The sequence below is a fragment of the Mytilus californianus genome, unplaced genomic scaffold (genome assembly GCF_021869535.1).
Source record: "Mytilus californianus isolate M0D057914Y unplaced genomic scaffold, xbMytCali1.0.p SCAF_7, whole genome shotgun sequence".
NCBI lineage: Eukaryota > Metazoa > Mollusca > Bivalvia > Mytilida > Mytilidae > Mytilus > Mytilus californianus.
This window is the reverse complement of record NW_026262723.1, coordinates 16,344,002-16,367,694: the sequence shown is the minus strand read 5'-3', so window position 1 is coordinate 16,367,694 and position 23,693 is coordinate 16,344,002. Positions and strand designations below refer to the sequence as shown.

Genomic DNA, 23,693 nt, shown 5'->3' with positions numbered 1-23,693 from the left:
GGATAAGGTCAGCAGTGTTTTTCAAACTTATATTCTGTATATTTCGCTGCATAAGCAGTCTTACAAATATAAAGTTAGTGTCTTCTATTTTATCCATGACAAACAAAAGACACGGCGGGCTACTTTGACAATTTTATCAACATAAAGTTTTGGTGTCTCTTTTAGGCATGCTATTTGTATATAATTTCGTTTCTTGTTTTACTTAACTATCAATTCCAGTAAAACGATATTACATGTTTGTAATTGATATAAATCTCAAACTGAGACCAAATGACGTCAATGTTAACATCTGTAGGTCACCATACTGCATCTAACAATGAGCAAAACTCATACCGCAAAATAACTATAAAAAAAAACAGAAATGACAAACATAAAATATAAAATACAAATAATAAACGAATTATGAATATGATATAAAGCAACAAACGACAACCACTGTATTGCAGGCGTCTGACTTTGGACATGCACATACATAATTTGACATGATGAAACATGTCTCTGCAGACGCATAACCCTACCCCTTACCGGTGATAGTGACGTAACAGTACATCATGAAAACAATTATCAGAGAGTATTCGAAATTACTAAAACAAACAAAAAACAATATTAAAAAATCTAATGACGGTGTTGTATTGGTGATTTTTTTAGAAAAAGTTTATTTAAAGGTTCCCCTGATCGTATCTTAATTTACGGGCTAAGTAAATAAAATCACTGTAAAAAAGGATGTGCGTTCTAGTTTGATGCAATTGAAACACAAAAGGTACAGCAAAACTTAAAAGCTCAATTATTGTATCAATGAAATAATTTAGTAAAGTTTAAAGTAAATTTTGGTAATAAAATCTAGACTTAATAATTCACCAGCAATACAAATGTAGGACTCTAAAGTGCGATGGGGACGCTAAAACGCGATGGTCACGCTAAAGTGCGATGGTCTACGCTGAAGTGCGATGGTTTGATACGCTAAAGTACGATGGTCTGTGCTATTAAGTGGAACACGCTAAAGTCCAATGGCTCAATAAGTTAAAGTGCGTTTTTCCGCGAAAGTGCGTTTGTTCGCGAAAGTATGCACGTTTGCAACGATACTATCATTATGACGTTATAAGCCGTTTGTACAAACAAAAAATGGACGTTCCGTTAAACTAGAATATATGTCCAGATGAAGGGTTTATACTTGACAAAAAAAGAAAGGAAAGAGAAATTAATGAATCTTATCCGGAACATTTTTGGTCGGTATTGGAAGAGGTAAATTTGATATGCAAAAAGAAATTTGATGAAAATAGCTGGGGTGCTAAAAAAATAAAGGAAGAACTAAATTTACAAATGGGAGATACAAGTGTTAGAAAGTATGTTGCCAACTTTCTGTATGATGACCATACTTGTTCATTGTACCACAGAAGTACAAAGGTAGGAGACAATCATAGAAGAGTCGTATCTAAAGAAGAAATGATAGTGGAAATTAACAACAATCATAAAATTGATCACCACAAAAGTGACGCTATTTATGAAACATTAAGAAAATCATATTTTCTCGTAGTTCGTGAAAATACTAGATTACTGTTTAAGCAACATGTAAAATGTTCGCAATGCCTTGCAGGGGTTGATTTACCAAAGACACAGATAACTAGAAAACCAATACCAGCTACCTATTCCAAAAGTAGGTGGCAAATGGATTTAAAGAAGATGCCTCCATGTAAAGGATATAATTACATATGTAATATTGTTGACTGCTACAGCCGCGTTGCCTTTGGTGGACATCTCTAGCAGAAGACGGCCAAAGAAGTTTCCGAATTGCTCCTAAAATTTATCTATATATTTGGTCCACCTCGGATTCTCCAGACGGATAACGGGAAAGAATTTAACAATGCAGATCTTTGTGCAGTGATGGATGAGTTTAAAACAAGAAAAAATAATAGTCGACCGTACCATCCCCAATCACAAGGTTAGTTAAAAAAACTTAATTGTACTATAATATTAAATAATAATTTAGTATCACCTATGCATTACAATAGAAAAAGCAATAGAAATATATATTGCTTTTACATTATATCCAGGTTTACATCTTTAACAGGCTTTTTTAAAAACTTTTTTATGAATATTTATATATTTTTTTTACCTTTAATGTAGACAAACGATATACCTATACATTACTAAACTAAACTACTATCTTCAAAATGCTATATTCATTAAATATAGAATTTAAAACAATGTTATACCACTTTTTTACACCATAATTTCAGGACGTGTGGAAAGATTTAATAGAACAGTTGTTGCATACTTTAGAGCCTAATTTGTTGACACAAGAGATTGGCCAAATTAACTTGGAGAGGTTTATTACAAATAGAACAACAGAGTGAACAAATCTACTAGACCAATGACACCCCATCAAAGATTTTGCAAGACCCCAAACTTTTCAATGGCATTAGAAGAACAGGTACATTATATAAACTTTTTTTTATTATAAATAAGAAAATGAGGTATGATTGCCAATAGGACAATATTCAATTAAAATACAAATCACATATATAAAAAAAAAAAAAAAAAAGTTACAATACGATGTTTGATCATGATAAAACCCCACACTGAAAAGTACAGTTTAAAAGATCATCTTATCAACACAGTTTTATACACGAATCCAACGGTTAAATTTAAGTATACAACGTTACACTAAGTTTATAGGTTGTGTTTATTATAAAATATAAGTAAATAGTTTTATTACTTCTTGTAATTTCTTCAAGTTAACACAGTGAAAAATGATTTTTGCATGTTGAACGTACAGTGACAAATATAACATGCATATACTGGACAATCACACGCAACCTTTTGTTTATTTATATTTAAATAAATTTATTTATTGTACTGTTTATGTTTAGGTTGCAAAGTGTAATTTAACTAAAGAGGAAAAGGAATTTCTAGAGATGGATCACGTGGATGTAGAGGAAGATGATGACGACAACAATAACCTGACATTAAACATGTTAAAAGAAAACTTAAAATCAGTGAAAATAAATGGAATTACTGATGCAGAACCCGGGGTTGTTAATCAGGTATTAAAGTAGTTGCTTGTTTATATAAAATAAATTAAAAATAATGGAACTTGTAAAACAAAATATTTCACTAATGTGGGATGTCAATTGCACACAAGTCGTAAATAAAAAAATGTAATGAAATTACAATATTATTTATATATATATCTATTACTTGTAAGCTTATATTGTACCAGTGTATTATAAAGATTTCACATGAAAAATGTCTTTGTAGAAAAACAGTGAAGACCAGCAGTCGGAGATGATAGATAATACAATAACCACTGATTTTGCAACAATTGGTGCATCAAGTACAAATTCTGAGGTGAGTGCGAACACCTTGTTCTATATAAAAGCGCTTTAATGATATAAATATTTCTATTAAACAACAAATTAAAACATTGCATAACATAAATTTGTATGTTTAAAATAGGTTAAAATTCCTTTTTGTTATAATACTTGATTTATAAAACATTTTAATTGCATATTTATAGATTAACAGTGAAAGTGTGCATAAAAAATCTCAAGAAATTGCCAGTATGGATGCAGAAAATGATTATCAGGAATTTGTTGAGTCGTTGTGGAACACAAGAATTACCAACATGATCAATGAAAGTGAATTGGTATGATACATAACTGTTTATTTTAATTGTTTTACATTAAGGCATTTCATATAATTGTAATTTAATTGTAATAAGGTTAAAAAAAATGTAATGGAAGATAAAGTACTTTGAATTTGTGTACATAGTACTTGTTTGAGAATGATTATTTGTTTTCTTTACATTTCAGGTAATAAAGAGAAATGAAACTATAACTAGCAATGTACATTATATGCAGCCCGAAAATGGCGTAGAAAATGTCGAGGTAAGTATTGCTAAGATGTTTTGATCACTATTAAACGTTTAGATTGGGTATTTGGAATACATTTGAATTTTTAATTCTGAAAAAAAGTTCAATTGGTCACAACATTTTGTAAATTCTATTATACTTTTAAAATTAATACCTTATCTAAAAATACAAATATTTTTGTCGTTTTAGGTAAATAATAACGTACAGACTTCAAACAGATCGAATAAAATGATACCGTCACAACAGCAGCTCTAAATGTCTCAGCCACTGCAAGATATCACAAATTCACAAATGATGCGCAATACAAGTTTACATCAATTACGTACATTTTATAACTTTTAAAAAAGTAGCTCTTAAAAATATAGCCTAAACACTATCAATTTCAATTGCATTTCTAAACGAAATGTATTTCTATTTTACTGCATGATGTGTGTTAAGGTATTACGATTAATTATTCAAACACTTTATACAAATGTAAATAACTATTTATTCATGCGTACTAAGCGTTGTAAATAAGCAGCTATACTTACTTAATAATTAATTTTGTTTTAAAAAGTTAGAATACAAAAATAAGAAGATGTAGTTTGATACCCAATGAGACAACTCACCACTAAAGACCAAATGATATAGAAGTTTACAACTACTGGTCATCGTACGGCCTTTAGAAATGAGCAAAACCTATACAGCATTGTCAGCAGCTATAAAATGTCTCGTCAAAACAAATGTAAAACAAACCAAGAGAAAAAACCAACGGCCTGGTTTGTGTACCAAATGTTATGAACGCTTAAAAATTATAGAATATTTCTAAACCATTTCTTATTTGCTTTCAGTCAGAAGTTAGCCCATATTATAAGGACCTGTATGCAAGGAGATTCATACAACATACTGATTCTGGTATGCCAGGCTTTAAACGCCGTCACTTGGAAACCAAAATGTATATGTCTGAAATAAGCAACATATTTATTGTGACAAAATATAAATAATAATCAAGGTGAACGAACAGAGTGTAATCTATTATTTGTTGGTTACGTACTATTGAATGCTAAATTAAAGTATTATGAAATTTTTAAGCAAAAAAAAAAAAAAATATTTGCATTAATAGCGAATTTGTTTTTATTTTAATTAAGGACTTTGTTTAGTTCATAATCACTTGAACAATTTTTTTAATGATTGTTTCAATTTGTTACATTTGTTATTTTCATGTTTTGATTTAATGTTATATTTTATTGTAATATTTTACGCTTTTCAAAATCGTGAAGAATGGGACATTAGTATGTATCCGGAGGAGTTGTTCCCCAAAAAAGTATCCAAAATTACAGAAATGCAAACCTTTCATCCTGCAGTTAATGAAATTATAGACTTTAAACCAAATACAGCTCTATCAGCGGGAACAAACCTTTTTTTCTTTCAGGGTATTGGAAGAATGGACTTGTTATAAACATTGAAAATGACGACAGTAAGGGGAAGGTATATACCATAAAAGAGCTTGAAAATGGCAAAATTCATCAAGTTTCAAAATATCTATTTCGTCCAAATTTGATTTAGACAATTATTTTATGAATTCCATGTCATTTAGATGCGTCAAATAAAGTCTACTTTTTACTTTGTAATTAAATTATTTTATAAAATGTGTTTTACAACAGGTTTTATTATATAGATATTAGAAGATGTGGTATGAGTGCCGATGAGACAACTCTCCATCCAAGTCACAATTTGTAAAAGTAAAGGTAAAAGTATGTTTGTTAAAGAGATTAATATTCGCCAACAAGACAGTAACTTAACAACTAGAGGTGTATTATCATAATATGATTGCCAATGAGACAAGTCTGTGAAAGAGACGAACACTGGTCATCAAGACAGTAACGAAACGACCAGAGATTAGTATCATAATATGATTGCCAATGAGACAATCTCTATCCAAGGCTAAATGTCATTAATTCTAATAACCTATAGGTTACCGTATGCCTAACCCCGCAGATAGTAATCTATAACGACCAAAGGGTATTAAACGACAATTGAAACGGTCTGATTTATATACAAAACAAAAAACAAAAAAATATGTGGTGTACTTGTTAACGAAACAACTACACACTTAAGACCAAATTTCGTTGCTGTATGCACCTAATTATATTATGACCTTCAACGTGGAGCATTGAATCAGGCTATATAGGACAACACAATACTAGTGTTAAACAATCCAAAAGACGGTATGATTCATAAATAACACAATAAAAGAAAAACTATTATAAACACTTAAAAAACAAAAACCATTGCATTAATCCAATTCCAGTTTCACCATCGGATTAATGGTGTGTTATACCAACGCACTTTGCGTGTCGTATACCATCGCACTGTATTATGCCATACCATCGCACTTTTGCGTGTCAAATACCATCGCATTTTAGCATGCCAGACCATCGCTCTTTAGCGTGTTATACCAACGCACTTTAGCGTGTCATATACCATCGCACTTTAGCGTGTCATATACCATCGCACTTTAGCGTGTCATCTGTTTGCACTCAAAAAAACAAACAACCATCGCACTTTAGCATCTGAAACCATCGCACTTTAGCGTAGACCATCGAACTTTAGCGTGACCATCGCACTTTAGAGTACCATCGCACTTTAGAGTACCATCACACTTTAGCGTGACCATCGCACTTTAGCGTGACCATCGCACTTTAGCGTGACCATCGCACTTTAGAGTACCATCGCACTTTAGAGTACCATCGCACTTTAGAGTACCATCGCACTTTAGAGTACCATCGCACTTTAGAGTGACCATCGCACTTTAGAGTACCATCGCACTTTAGGGTACCATCTTACTTTAGCGTGACCATCGCACTTTAGAGTACCATCGCACTTTAGAGTACCATCTTATTTTAGAGTACCATCGCACTTTAGAGTACCATCGCACTTTAGAGTACCATCTTACTTTAGAGTACCATCTTACTTTAGAGTACCATCTTACTTTAGAGTACCATCGCACTTTAGAGTACCATCGCACTTTAGAGTACCATCGCACTTTAGCGTGTCATCTGTTTGCACTCAAAAAAACAAACAACCATCGCACTTTAGCATCTGACACCATCGCACTTTAGCGTAGACCATCGAACTTTAGCGTGACCATCGCACTTTAGAGTACCATCGCACTTTAGAGTACCATCGCACTTTAGAGTACCATCTTACTTTAGAGTACCATCGCACTTTAGAGTACCATCGCACTTTAGAGTACCATCTTACTTGAGTGTACCATCGCACTTTAGAGTACCATCGCACTTTAGAGTACCATCGCACTTTAGAGTACCATCTTACTTTAGAGTACCATCTTACTTTAGAGTACCATCTTACTTTAGAGTACCATCTTACTTTAGAGTACCATCGCACTTTAGAGTACCATCACACTTTAGAGTACCATCACACTTTGGAGTACCATCGCACTTGAGAGTACCATCACACTTTAAAGTACCATCGCACTTTAGAGTACCATCGCACTTTAGAGTACCATCGTACTTTATAGTACCATCGCACTTTAGCGTGACCATCGCACTGTAGCGTGACCATCGCACTTTAGCGTGACCATCGCACTTTAGAGTACCATCTAACTTTAGAGTACCATCACACTTTAGAGTACCATCTAACTTTAGAGTACCATCACACTTTAGAGTACCATCTTACTTTAGAGTACCATCTAACTTTAGAGTACCATCGCACTTTAGAGTACCATCGCACTTTAGAGTACCATCTTACTTTAGAGTACCATCGCACTTTAGAGTACCATCTAACTTTAGAGTACCATCACACTTTAGAGTACCATCTAACTTTAGAGTACCATCTTACTTTAGAGTACCATCTTACTTTAGAGTACCATCTTACTTTAGAGTACCATCTTACTTTAGAGTACCATCGCACTTTAGAGTACCATTGCACTTTAGCGTGACCATCGCACTTTAGAGTACCATCTTACTTTAGAGTACCATCTTACTTTAGAGTACCATCGCACTTTAGAGTACCATCGCACTTTAGCGTGACCATCGCACTTTAGAGTACCATCTTACTTTAGAGTACCATCGCACTTTAGAGTACCATCGCACTTTAGAGTACCATCGCACTTTAGCGTGACCATCGCACTTTAGAGTACCATCTTACTTTAGAGTACCATCGCACTTTAGAGTACCATCGCACTTTAGAGTCCTACACATATATAACTTTTATTGTAACTAAAACGTCACTACATACACTGGCTTAGCGGGAACTTAACCATAAAAATAAAAGAAATTTCAAACAGGGAACGAAAATTCATCCCTTTTGTCAAAAACATTTGTGTAGAGTTGTTTCCGTGTAAAAATGAAAAATCTAAATCTAGAAAAGGACATTTATTGCTTTTTATATTTGATTTATTTAAAGTACGCTCCTTTGGATTTGAAGGAATTATTGTATTCAATAAGAACTCGTAAAAATGTTCAAATATTTTCTTCGATGATATCTGCCTACTCTATTTACAGTTCAAACAGAGAGAACATTAGAGTAGTTAATGCTGTGTTTTAATCGGGCTCAATTTCTTCAAATTCGACATGTAAACAGATGAGATACTACTATGGTACAAAACATATAAGACGGTATAAACTAGAATTATGTATTAGAAAATACTTAGAGTTTCATTGTAAAGTATCAATGTTAACTAAATTCTGTATCGACACACTTAAATCAACAGTTGAAGATGGTTGTAATATACAAAGAGAAAATATAATTTGTTTATGTTGCAATATGAATGTTTTAGAGAACGAATATCAATTTGTGTTATCATTTCAAGCATATAGATCCTTGCGAATAGCATGTTTACCTAATATTTACTATACAAGATTTTTTAGAGCTCTTTGTAAATCTCTGACAGTAAAAATATGCAATTATGTAAAGGCAGCTTAGAAAATAAGATCCTATATATTGTCATAATATTATTGTATACTCCGTTGCTATTGTTCTCTGCTGTCTTTTGTTTGTTTGTCATGTGCTGTATATATCTTCATTTACCATACCATGTACATGCTTTTTGCAAATAAAGTATTCATCCATCCGTTCATTCAAAACAACTTTTTTTTCCATATCATATTATTAATTACGAAATCATGACCCAATACGCATGCATCTGAATATTTAATAAACGTATATACAGAACATATGTAGAATTAATCAATGAAATTATAGAATGTACACAACAAGCGACAGAATAAAAAAATTAAAAAGCAAATAACTGAACTCCAAGGAAAGTTGAAAACGGAAAGTCCTTTGGCAAATGGCAAGACAAAAACTCAAACCCATCAAACGACTGGAAAACAACTGTAATATAACTGACTTGGTACATGCATTTCCTCATGTAGAAAATGTTGATTAATAACACATTTTTACTTTTTGTTACACCTTTTTCAAAATTCAGTCAATATAAATTGATGACTTGTTTATCCATTATCTTTTATTTCAGTTTTAAAGATCAGACAAAAATAGGGAAGAAAAAGTAATATCACAAAAATACTAAACGCCGAGGAAAATTAAAAAAGGAAAGTCCCTAATCAAATGACAAAATCAAAAGCTCAAACAGATCAGACGAATGGATAAAACTGTCATACTCCTGACTTGGTACAGGCATTTTCTTATGAAGGAAATGGTTGATTTAACCTGGTTTTAAAGCTAGCTTATCCTTTCACTTGTATGACAGTCGCATCAAATTCAATTATATTGACAACGATGTGTGAACAAAACAAACACAATAGGTAAACATGTCACAAATAGGGGTACAACAGCAACACGAACCCCACCAAAAACTGTGGGTGATCTCAGGTGCTCCGGAAGGAACTGTTTTTGTTTTGATTTCTAAAAAAAATCAAGGATATTAGATGTATGTGATGTATATTTGACCTGTTGACACAATTTGTTAGCTTTTCTGTAATTCAATGTTTACGTATTTTGTGTTATTTTTCGTTTCACTATTTTAAATATGTACAAACTTTGAAGTATTTAGAATGACGATAAATTTTCACTTCTGTCCTCGTGCTGTGAAAAAACAATTTTGTAAAACATGTTTCCGTACTCCTAACAACAAAATTATTATATTTTAACTTATTTGTGTATGTTATTCTATTTAAAAACATTTATCCCAGGTTAGAGTTGTCTCTTTGACCATGTTCTCGCATCGTTTTATTTATTAAAATTGTATTTATATTATGTCATAGGTCAAACTTATTCGTTCAGTGTATGTTTAGTTGTTTTTGTTCAAATTTGTTTTTAAACTAGTTAAGCCACTTCCATTGTCTATTTATGTTGTAATGTTACACTACTGTATCAGGTTAGGATGCAGGTTGGCGCCTGTTAAAACGTATAAACACGTTGCATTGGCATGCACCTGTCCTAAGTCTGTTGTTCAGTGGTTGTCGTTTGTTGGTGTGGTTTATAAGTGTTTCTCGTTTCTCGATTTTATATAGATTAGACCGTTGGTTTTCCTGTTTGAATTGTTTAACACTAAACATGTTGGAGCCCGTTATAACTTGCTGTTCGGTGTGAGTCAAGGCTCTGTCTTGAAGGCCGTACTTTGACCTATACATCATTACAAACTTAATCTTATATTCTTGTACGTGTCTATAATAAAACAAATCGCTTCTAATTTTAGAAATTTACCCGTGATAATATAAACGTCACAAAAATACGTCACTTTTTGTGCTGTTGATATATTTGTGGGACGCACAGTTTATAATTCGTATGTGATGTCCTGTTGTGCTGTCGTGGATTCGTGTCCATTGTTATGCTGTGGTTTACATGTTGTAGTGTACTATCATATTATTTATTTACGTGTTTCTTTGTCCTGAGTGTTCTTGCGTTTATTTGTACTGTATTCCTGTCACGTAACGTTGTCATTTTTGCGGTATTTTTTATATTGCCATATAAGCGGACGATTTGGCTAGCCATAAAACCAGGTTCAATTCACCATTTTCTACATGATAAAATGCCTGTACCAAGTCAGGAATATGAAAGTTGTTATCCATTCGTTTGATGTGTTTGAGCTGGTTTTTTTGCCATTTGATGGACTTTCCGTTTTTAATTTTCCTCGGAGTTTGGTATTTTTGTTATTTTACTTTATTCTTGTTTACCATTTATACATTTTGACTTGGATAGAGAGTTGTCTTGTTAGCACTCATACATCATCTTCTTATTTATATGTAGAAACATAAAAAAAATATAACGTATGTTTATGTTGTACTTTTGAAGACTAAAATATTAAGGCAAATTGAGGTCTATTGACTTTATGAAGAGAAACAAAAGAATTCAAATGCTACCTGCTTTTTAATCACTTCAACGGATTTGTTTTCAAGCAATGACATGTCAATATAAAACAAAATTCTGTAAAAGGATTTTCAACATTCGAAATTTCAGTAGAACAAAACATATTTTACGTCGTTTAATTTCTATTACATTCTATACATTGATAGTCCTTTTCACAAATATTTAATTGGTTGAATCTCTAGAGGAATATGTGATTCGTGTCTTTTTTCGTATACAGATGCAGTTCACAGATTAGTTGTGTATCTAAATCTGCCCAATTACGTATACTTTACATTACGCTAATATGTTCTGGTGCTAGATGTATTATTACCTTTATAGAGTGTTTCTTATCACATTGAACAATGTTGAAGCTGTTGATAAGTTGAAAGCATACCTTCCCAAAATATGACGGTTATGGAATATTTGATTTCTCGGATATGTCACAATTGTCGTACTCTCAATACTGTTCTCTTTTTCAAGAGTTACCAGCTTATTTGCACTTAAAATTAGCAGCACCATGATTGTTATACGTGGGGAAGAGGCTGTGGATCGTTTCAGAGCACCTGTTCAACACCGGTTTTTGATCTGGGCCGTGTTGCTAAATCTTTATAAATAAAATGCTGTGGAATGAGTGCAGTTGAGACAAATCTCTATCCAAGTCCCAATGTGTAACAAGTAAACAATTATAGGACAAAGTACGGCCTTCAACACGGAGCCTTGGCTCACACCGAGCAGCAAGCTATAAAGCGCCCCAAATTGACTAGTGTAAAACAATTAAAACAGGAAAACTAAGGTCTAATCTATATAAAAAAAAAAAAACAAAAAAAAAAACCGAGAAACGAGAAACAGATATGAACCACACCAACAAACGACAACCACTGAACAACAGGCTCCTGACTTAGGACCTTTATTGTTTTAGTGTTGTGTGGACTTTTTTGTCTTTTTCTTTGTTCTTTTTTATTATTGACTGTTGTTTTTGAGTGTTTGGACTTTAACCGTGTCTGTATCAGTTTTAATTCCTTTTTGGCATTACTAGATTTGCTGCCTCATTGATATATGAAACATTGAACTTTGTTATCATTATATATATATATATATATATATATATGTATATATTTTTTTTTAAATCAACAAAGCCAATCTTTATCAAAAGTCTATTAATAGTGTCTACCCGAACGTTAAATGACTGTATAACTTGTCATTTTTTTTTCAAGAAAAAAAAAAAAAACATACGAGGGAAGAGTTCAAATGTTCGAATGTCCGCCAAAAATGTTACATTACGGTAGATTCACTGTATACTGCCTTCTTGCATTGTACAATAGCAGTACACAATCGGTCTAGTTCTTTGCCTAAACCTTCAAATTTTGAGACAGATTTATAATTTATGTGTCACACGGCTTATATGTATAAAGAAACATAATTGGTTTATTGCATTATCAACATTGTTCAAACAAAACCAAATATTTATGTGTTTAGAATCAATTTTTGAAACTTGGCCATTTAAGGGTAGATAACTCTTATAGTAAACATTTAATACTGGAATGATAGTGAAATTACAATTGTATAGTTGTAGCAAGAAAACAAGTTCGGTGACATCATTTTTTCTTTTTATTTTCTTAAAGCATATCATAAAACCTATCTCCTCATATTTTTATTTCGAAATTAAATCTCATATATTTCTTTTATTCACAAAAATGTGTTTTTTCATGAAAAATCTATACAAATGTGAGCAATTTTGTACGACTTGTAGATTGAAAAATATCACTGTGACCCATTCTTTTTATTATATTTTTGTTTAAAGCATTGAAAAATTTTCATTTTGGCAAAGCATAAAACAATTCTATTTTAGGAAATATATACCGTTGATCCACCGTAACAGTTCTAAATCCAACAACTTCCATTTGAGAAGAGGTACCTTTATTGAAATGAGCATCAGCATATATACATGCAAAAAGGTCAATAGAAATGGTAACAATAAGGATTGCATGAAAACGTAGTACATTGAACTAGGGCACATGTTAACATATACAAGTACTGTTAAACTCAAATTTAAAAACAAAATATTCTTAAAGGTTTAATCCGATCAACATTAAAATGAAATTGAGAATGGAAACGGGGAATGTGTCAAAGAGACAACAACCCGAACATAGAGCAGAAAGCAGCCGAAGGCAACCAATAGGTCTTCACCATTCAACATTGTTTTCTTTTCGTGTAACCAGTAATATATGCCCTAACCTCCGTTTAAAAAAATGGTGACTGTGCAAACACAAGAAGATTAAAAAGAAACAGACTTGACAATGTTATAGCCTAATTCACGTTTGTACCCTTAATGCAGATGTTGCTGTTGATTATCTGTTTTTGGTAAAATACCAATAGCAACCACCGTAAAGGGGACTTTCATCTGATTTTATTATCGTCATTAAGGCAATGCATACTAGCAATGGATGGTAACGCCAATGGCTTTTCTCTAGCGATACAAATTAAACTAATCGAAATTTGACAATGCCATGGTTTATCATCATTTTATTATCATATGATGATAACATCTCAATACAAAATTTCTACACACCAAATTGTAATCCACACTGTTTACATGCACAGTAAAGGCATGTAGTATGTATAACATAATGCATTTTTTTCTGTCGTCTTATGATGAAAGCAAGTTCGTTTTACTCAAAAATCCAATCCAACTACTATGTCAACCACGGAAATTTCTTGGATCCTTTTGGACCTGTGAAGATAAAATAAAAAAAAACATACAATGTCTAATAAATATAAAGTAATAAATTGAAACGTTTTTTGATGCAAATGATTTCTGGTATTCTGTATCATTCATGAATGTAAAATTTGACATTGTACACGTATACTACAACGAAACAGCATACTTAGAAAATTAAAAAAACAAAATACGAACGAAAGTATTCAAAAATATGCGATTGACATTAAATTCATAAATAGACATAATCTACACATATAAATATATAATATATATACAAGCCTTAATTGAAAACAACGATCAAACCTATGATAGCGTTGGATAAAAACCGCAATTTTTATACGTGCGCATGCAAAACAAATTTCTTGTTAGAGGGGTCTAAATACAGCACAAACAACATTTTCAAAAAGACCAAAAAAGTGGAAAAAGTATATTTTAACAACACGCATTTGACTAACAGGTCTAACAACAAATGTTCTTAAACCCTGCAGACTGCCATTGGCGATTGCCAAATAAACGGATCACCGATATAATAAATGGATCTTAATTTTAAATTTAATACTAAACAGAAAACAATAAATTTGCGGAAAAGATGATATACCGCAAACAAAAGGTGCAAAGGTTTTTGTACACCATATCCGGATTTCGACAAATAATGCCTCTTCATCGATGTTAGGAATCGAAACGGTAATTAGAAAGCACCTCAATTTAGGATAGACTCTTGAATGTATATTACATACAGCGATCTTCCCTTTTTTTAATGGACACTGCATTACGTATCAGTTTTAAAGTAATGGTATGAAAACTTTTTTTTTGTCATGCACACAAATAAATAGAAAATTAGTCATGAACAAGCAATCACTTAAAAAGTATCAGTACCAGCTAATATGTACTGTTAATACTAAACATTTTAAAAACATGTTAATAAATTAAGTATGACCAATAATACCAAACTCTCAAGTAATTTCAAGAGGGAGAAACCTATCAAACTTGACAAAATCAAACATTAGTCTTTATTAGCCAACAGAAACGAACTTTTATATTTTTTACACTGAACAGACATTATCAAAAGAACACGATGGGTTGAACAAAGTCTTAACAACACAATCAAACTCCAAGATCAATTTAAAAAGGGGGAAGTCTAAACCTTATACTGCATTTTTATATATTTGAGAAACTTTGCATATCATGTATTTCATTTTTTGAAGAAACAAAAAATGAAAAGAAAAATCGACTTATAGTTTACGCACATCTGAGTAAATATAAAATGATAAGCTCAAATTCACCAGTCCTGTCACCGTTCAAATTTAACCCAAACGAACGAAGTGGGTAAATGCAGTCGATATATAACAAATCTGCCTCTTTTTGCACATAAACAGTCAATACGTTCGATGTAAGGCATGCTATACATGTATATACGTAAAATACATCTTTATGTACACATGTGTTAATTTAAATATCTTCTTACGATTAAAGCAACTATTCGGACTTTCATCCTCTCTGTTTTCGCATTCGGGTTGGTTGTTGCAGAACCAACTATCATATATGCATTTTGGGTCATTTGCGGAACACCTAGACATTCCAGTAGGGCAAGCTCTGTCTGTAAAAATAGCGTAGATATTTTAATATACCATACACATAAGTCATGCAATTGCAGTAATTACAAAAACATTTATGGATAACGGGAGACGTAAACATCGTGCATGACCGGGAGTTGAAATTATTCCTCAGTTAAGGACCTAAATATCGTCCACAGTAAATTATCAATTGGAATGAGTGTTGTAACATCATCCGCGATTCACTCCTTATTTACTGGACGAAATGGATAAAACAAGAAAAATCTGACGTAAAGTCCTTAGATTCGTTTTGTTTATTTCAGTCATGAACGTAGTTATATTCAACATAAAGAACGTGTTACTCCTAAAAACAATAATAATAGCCCGATTCCTGGTATCAAATATAAGCTAAAAGAACTTGTCAGTATCTGCTACATATAGTAGTCCTTTGTTAACTTATGCATCATTGTCATTTTACTTGCTTTCTTCTGTTACCTATTCTAACATCAGACTCGGACCTCTTTCAAACTGAGTTTTACTGTGCGAATTGCTGTTTTCTTTTATTCTACATTGGCTAGAGGTATAGGGGACAGGTTCAGATCTACCGAAACATGTTTGGCCCTGTCATATTTTTGAGACTGTCCAAGTCAGGAATCTCTGGCCTTTGTTAGTCTTGTATGTTTGTTTTGTTTTTTTTTAATTATTAGTTCATTTTTGTTTGTTTCGGAGTTTAGTGACGTCCATTTTTGCTGAACCAGTACTCATTTTTGTCGAGGGACCAGCTTTTAAAGACCCATTGGTGGCCTGGGGCCTGTTTTCTGATCTTTGATCAAATTGTTGTCTCTTTGACATATTCCCCGTTTCCATTCTCAATTTTATTGTTTGGTGCTGTTTTAATACTAGGACAAATAGAACATAATACAAGTCTTTATCTTATAGTTGTGTCTAAAATTATATACTCATTACACGATCCCCTCCTCACTTGTACTCAACTCGGTAATGTTTGTTCTTCGTAATAAATATCTATATTTTCTATAGCCGCCAATGCAAAACATTAGTACATGAATACAATAACATTATAAAACCAGAAAATATACCATGAACGACCTTAACATACACATGGAAATAACACTGGTAAAAAGAATACATACAGAAAACAAAAAGTATAACGTAAAATAACAAAAATACCAAATTCCAATGAAAAATCAGAACGGAAAATCCTTTATCAAAAGGCAAAATCAAAAGTTAAAACAAATCAACCAAATGGAAAGCGGTTGTAATTTCCCTGACCTGCGTTTCATTGTGTAGACAACGGATAGTTGAATAGAAGTATATTATATTGAGAACGATGTGTTAGCAAAACAAACAGAAATAATAGGTAAAAGAGTCACAAATTGAGGCACAGCAGTCAATTATTGTAATTCAATCTTAATCACATTAAAATTAAATAACTATTTCAACAAAGAAAAACAAAACGGTAAATATATATATATACACTCGGTAGACAAAGTACCCTAGCATAAATGAAAGATAACTATACAAAAATTTCCATTTCACAATAACACAATGGCTTGATGTTTAAATACAAGACAATAGTATATTATATTGGACTATATTAGAATATATACAAAGATCAATAAAACGTTCACAATAACACGTTATCAAGATGATAAACAACGTCAGTACCTATAATCTATACTTCAAGATCACAGAATATATACAAAGATAAATAAAAAGTTCACTATAACACGTTATCAAGATGATGACAAGCGTCAGTACCTATAATCTATACTTCAAGACCACAGAATATATACAAAGATAAATAAAAAAATCACTATAACACGTTATCAAGATGATAAACAACGTCAGTACCTATAATCTATACTTCAAGACCACAGAAAATATACAAAGATAAATAAAAAAATCACTATAACACGTTATCAAGATGATAAACAACGTCAGTACCTATAATCTAAACTTCAAGACCATCATATATTATTGGTGAATTTGATATAAAATATGTATCAACTAGGTCTTGGAATCCATCGATGATTTTTTTCTTTCAAAAGGACGCAACATTCTTTGAAATTACCCTGGTTCATCAACTATTTGCTTAGACACTAATGACGTTTTATAAAATATAACTAGCAGCTGCAATCTCTTGAATACGGAATGGGTTGGGAAACTTATATCCCATATAAAGGTAAAGTTGGTATATTGTTTCTAAGTATATAAGATTTATAAACCAATAGGACAGACACTATATACATAACACATAGCTGAGAGGGTGATAGAGCAGATTGTTACCCCGAGAAAACATTGTCATGACAATGTCTTTTCGAGGGGTAACAATCTACTCTATCACCCTCTCAGGTATGTGTTATTCAATCAAGTATACTGAATGTTCTGTTATTACTGTCTATTAAATTTCAAATTCAAATTAATAAAATGTCGTCTTACAACAATCATCCGTATTTATTAAAGCGCACACTTGAGCAAGCGTCTCCGTGAAGGGTAGTATAGTATTTGCCATGGGATAGAGTAAATTGTCTCTCTCGTATTAACCAATCAAAATCTGGCATTTTGACATGAAATATAATAAAAGCATTTGCGTAATTGGTATATGTGCACAGTGTCTTTGCTCAATATCTATTTCTGTAAGTCTTCCGACACACACGTTCCAATGTTCAATGTTTTATAAAACCGTATTGCTAACATCTTGTCAAAATATGATAAAACGGCATAGACAATTAAAAATAACCATCAAAGACAACAGGCTTAAAATTTGTAAAAATTATTAGTACTGCATACTAAAACTAGCATTTATTTTTGAAATGATAAAATATCTTTAATTACCTTTTGTACAAATCTCTGGGCTTTCATCCGATTTATCCTTGCAGTCAGGATATTTACTACAAAACTGTATTTCATAAATACACTGAACCTTATCTTCACATTTCACCATTCCAACTGGACAGATACGATCTTTAAAAAAGATGCAAAGAAGTAAGAATAAGTGTATGTATCTTAAACCCTTTGACTGATGTCCCATTACAGTTTAACATATGTACAAACTTTATTATATATGATAATACTGTAAATAATGACTTTGTAAATATGTGCTGTTTGAGGAATACTTATCCGAATATTAATGTAGGTCTAACGTACATGTATATGATTCATGAACTATGTGCTTAATATTTTGTTTAACAATTTAATTATTTTCTAAAACTTATAATCATTTGATCTTTACTTTAAACAATAATGCATGGTCAGTTTTACACGAGTATTTATTTATTTATTTTGTTCAACATTAAAATTTTATTCATCAAATATTGCTTGATACAAAAACCATCAAGATTCCAAGCTTCTCTTGACGTACCCTGTTAAACTCCACTGAATACCCAGGGAATAATAAGCTGATTAGATTTATTGACATATACATTTTGTTTATATACATTTAACACTAGAATAACAATACTAGAAAATTATTCATTGATTATGTTTCTTTTGATTGTTAGTATTTATTGTGGTTTCTTTTGATTGTTAGTATTTATTGTGTGTTTATATCATTTCAACATGCAACCACTTGTGATAGTACATTTTGTTTGAGGTAGTGTACGTAAAGCAAGGAAATAATCTTATAACAACATGTTTAAAAATTAATTTCTATTCTCTAAATGTCTATGAATGCTTAAATCGAAGACAACTTAAATATATGCTTGGCAACACAACACACACTATATTATGAAAACATATGTAATGGAAATTAATCTGTGAATTATTTGATAAATGAAAAAAAGTTATCTTAGGTTTTTTTGAACATCGAAAGTCATTTTCATTCCTTGAACCTTTCGGCTATCATTTGTTTTATTGATATAATATCAATCATTGATTAATTCGATTCAAATAAACATACTCTCTACACATAAGTCTGCATTCTCGTCTGAACTATCTGCACAATCTGCAACACCATCACATGTCTTGAAATTGAGCACACATTGGTATTCATTATCACATTTCGACATAATGTCACCACAGCTGCGTGCTGCAATTGAACAACAACATGAACATTCCATGTACTCATTTTTAATTTGTCAATGTGCAGTTAACATAAGATAAGGATGATGTTTTTTTGTTTCATCTTTAAATATATGTTTCAGGCATACATAAAAAAAGACATATCTGAAAGATGCGAACCGAGAAAGAGGGATAGAAAATACCAAGGGGTATTTAAACTCACAAGTCGAAGACAAACTGAAAAAGAAATAAAAAAAAAGAAAAAAATTACCAAAGACAAACAATAGTCTATAAAAACAAAACATGGAAAACTTAAAAATCAGAAACCCCACTAAAATCTGGGTTATATCCTAGGAACTTCGGAATGATAAGCCGATGTAAAGAAAAAAAATGTACCTCAGACACTTTGTTTACAACAGAATCATTCACGCAACTAGCATAATAAAAAAAAAAAAACAGGCCGTAGATGACCAAGCATTACTCTTGTTTTTTTTTCCAAAATACACCTAACATACTCTATTTTATTAGATTATCTTAAACCTCTTACTTTTCGATTTTAATGAATCTGAACATCACTGTCTCAAATTAAAATGTGAAACCAAAAACTGCAAGACCTGTACAATCTAAATAACAGATGCTCAATTCACTAACAATTTAACTAAGAAATCTTATTTTACCAGAAGCTCCGATGATTTGAATTGTAAATCAACAAATCTCGTCTACGGATTAGAGTGTTACCTTCACGGATTGGTATATGTCGGGCAAACGAAATGGAGGCTTAACAAACCTACGTGCGGCCACTGATCAGAAATCAACAAAAAATCAAAAAGTAAAATAACAAAAATACCAAACTCCGAGGAAAATTCTAAACGAAAGTCCATAAGCAAATGGCAAAATCAAAAGCTAAAACACATCAAACGAATGGACTATCATTTGCAACACTTAGTACAGTGTAATTGTTAACCAACATTTCAATCATCCTAATCATTCAATTCTTTCTATGCAATTATCACTAACAATCCTCATCTTGCAACTCCTCTCAGTGGACAAAAAGAAGACTACTAGATTCGACAATTGGGAACTGCAGTAAAGTTATTTTATCTAGTCCTTCCTGTAGCTCGGTGAATGTGATGAACATTTTCAACTCTACTTCTCGACCTATACGCAGTCATGGTGATCGTCAGGTTTGCTATCTAAAGTGGCTATCTTTCGATGATAGTTTTCAAGATAAGACAAAACATAGTTAAAAATGTCGATTTTAGAGAAATTAAATGGTTGTTAAAGATATCTGATACAATGAATTAAGTGCAGTAAAAAAAAACAATATACTAGGAAGATTGATTCTGTAATAAGTGTACAACCATCATTCGGATCCGATTACAAAGAACATCAAAGAAATTAGAACATACAGGATGTTTTTTTAAAAAGAAAATAGTTCCTACGCATACCTGTACTTACTTTGTTTAAAAATAAAACATTTAGGTAGCTTTGATATCAAATAAAAGCTCAAGGGTTAGAGATACATGAAGAACATTTGTTGAAATCTCTTGAATAAAGAAATAAATGTATGAAATGATGAAATGATATTTGGTCTTTTGCTAAGATCAGAAGTACATGTTTCTATACTACCCAACACTCGGAAATCACTGCGATTTTCAGTACAAGTCAGAAAATTGTTCGTTTATTATAAAATGACTGCCACTTTATTTGAACTTTAGACAAAATTGCAATTTGGCTATGAATTAGTGATTTTATTCCAGACAGGAAATACATACATTCCTACTCACATCATATTAGTTACTTATTTATCTGTTTTATTATCTTTAGTAGGAAATGGAATATAAGTGAATGTCTGGTAATTGGCATAGCTCTTTTCTGTCAACCGTGAAATGTGAAGTAGTCCTGCATTTAACCCTGCTACTTGTAACGATTGAAAATACTCATCTTTATAAAAAAAAAGTTAATTAATGAATTACTTTTACAAAATTGTTGTTCATCTTCTGATTCGCCATCACACATCTGTTCCCCAGAACAAATCATTGACTGATGTACACATTGATGACCATTAGGACACTTTTCAAAGTACACGGGGCATTCGTAAGCTACAATATCAAGAAATAAATAACTGTTCGATAAATTACTAATTTTTGGACATAAACACAGTTTCAAAAGACATGCATTTCAGATTCGCACGAAGTGACAGGTAACAGAATCATTTTACACACTTTAGTGTGAATAAAACAAATATATTCAATTAATGCAAATCGATCCGTTATATCAATTATGTGTATACTGCCTGCGAATGTGTCTAGCGAATGTGTTTATTTAAAATGAGGGCTATATATCACTCATTTAGATAAAAAATGCAATATTGTTTTATTCCGGATTTGAAAATCCAGGAGTCTTGAGCACCGAAATGTATTTTTATTTGTTAACTGTGCACTCAAATGAGTCGTTTAATATTCGAGAATTTTCAAACATAATTCTGTAGCGGTTATACACATAGTAACAATATAAGAAGCTTAATCACGTGCTAGGGTTATAGCTGTTTAGCGTCAATTTGTTTAAAGAAATATGTTCTCTCTTATTTTCATTTCATTTTGTTTTATGTCCTATTCACCAAACTTGATCGCAATGTTGTTTACACATCTACATGACTGATATGGTTTATATGCCAAAGAGTCAGCTTAGGATCAACACAACAAACCAAACAAAATACAGTTACAATCAGTCAGTACATACTATAGTTGAACGTTGATATTAAAGATAGCATAAATGTTATTATTACTCAAACTGCATAAAATTTGTTTTTCTCTTACTTAAAAAAAAAGAACAAAAAAACCAAAAAATGAATAAGATAAAATAATCAATAGAAAGGATGTATTTTAAAAGCTTGAATTCTGCGACAATATTTATTTTTCTTTTTTTTTTTTGCCGTGGTATATTTTCATAAACACTGACACAGCATATAAAATAAACTGCGTTTCTTTTTCGGTTTCTGGAATTTTTTGAGATGCAAATTGTCCCTGTTTACTTTATCAGGACCTTTGTTGGCAAAGGATACGTTTTCGAAGGAACATTTTCTCCTTTTCATCTTTTTCAATAAGAACCAGTCTGAAACGTTTCATAACATATAACGTTGATTATTACGTTTAACCATTTTAAATAATTCACAAATTTATACCTGAACAATGATCTGTATCATTATCGGAACCATCTTTACACTCTGAACCCGAACCAAGAAAATTTCCAGTACACATGGAAAAAGCACGAATACACTGCAGCCCGTCTTTGCATTTTACAAATCCGACAGGACACTCATAATCTACAGAGAAAAGCAGATTTAATGTTACAAAAATATTACATTTTATGGCAATACTATAAGTTATATGGTTTGCTACTGACCCCGTACGGATCCATAGAGGCTTAGTAAACGCCATAGGGATGGAGCCGAAGTGTTTCAAACACTCTTTCTTTATCTTATAATATGGATTTAGGCAACTATATGTAATTTTTCGTCAATTTTTGTCAGAGTAAAAGCAAGGATAAGGATTTAAAAGTCTGTTGTCATCTTGATAGTAAATTATCGTTAACTGTATTTGTTTTTTGATCGGTGGTAGGTCGTACTCCATAAGCACAGAGAATATTGAATGTGTAGTCAAAATTAAGCCACATATTTATAAAGTTCATGTTTAGTTGCGGGACAATTTACTCAAAATTACCTACCGTGCATTCAAACATGAGCCCTAGCGTTTATATACGAAACTTTCAAATTGAATGAAAACAAATATCTTGCGTTCGGAGCTATTTACCTACACCAGGAACGTTCAATTGAAACCATTTCAAAGACCAGGATGTATCAATTCAAAGAACGTGAGAGCTATATGACTAATAGGGACCTAAAGAAAAACCATGTTTATGTAAAGTAAAATTTATCTGAGCATGCTGAGGGAGTAAGAACCTTAGTTTCTAGATAGTTTCTGTATTTATCACCGGGAAATGGTTGGAAAATGTATCGTACTCATTTCGATACCGAAACATTTGACTTCTTTGGAAAATCCGTAGTCAAATGGCAAAATAAAAAGCTCAAACACATCAAACAAATGGATAACAACTGTCATATTTCTGACTTGGTAAAGGCAGTTTATAATGTAGAAATCATATGACTAAAGTGTTGTTCAACCTGTCGTTGAATTCAATGCGGTGTTAAAAATGCTA

At 31.8% G+C, this 23,693-nt stretch overlaps 1 protein-coding gene across 6 annotated transcripts in view; it reads right to left on the bottom strand.

The window, feature by feature from the left end:
• Nucleotides 1-13,691: 13,691 nt before the first annotated feature.
• LOC127708934 (low-density lipoprotein receptor-related protein 2-like) overlaps nt 13,692-23,693 on the bottom strand; it is a 327,071-nt gene continuing 317,069 nt past the window's right edge. For all 6 annotated transcript variants that reach the window (XM_052214142.1, XM_052214139.1, XM_052214140.1 and 3 more), the window contains exons 17-22: nt 22,660-22,800; nt 21,452-21,577; nt 19,375-19,503; nt 18,312-18,440; nt 15,368-15,499; nt 13,692-13,914 (exon numbers count right to left, since the gene is read on the bottom strand). In XM_052214142.1, the coding sequence (XP_052070102.1) occupies nt 13,877-13,914; nt 15,368-15,499; nt 18,312-18,440; nt 19,375-19,503; nt 21,452-21,577; nt 22,660-22,800 (695 nt within the window). In that variant the 3' untranslated portion in view covers nt 13,692-13,876. The remainder of the gene's footprint in view (nt 13,915-15,367; nt 15,500-18,311; nt 18,441-19,374; nt 19,504-21,451; nt 21,578-22,659; nt 22,801-23,693) is intronic.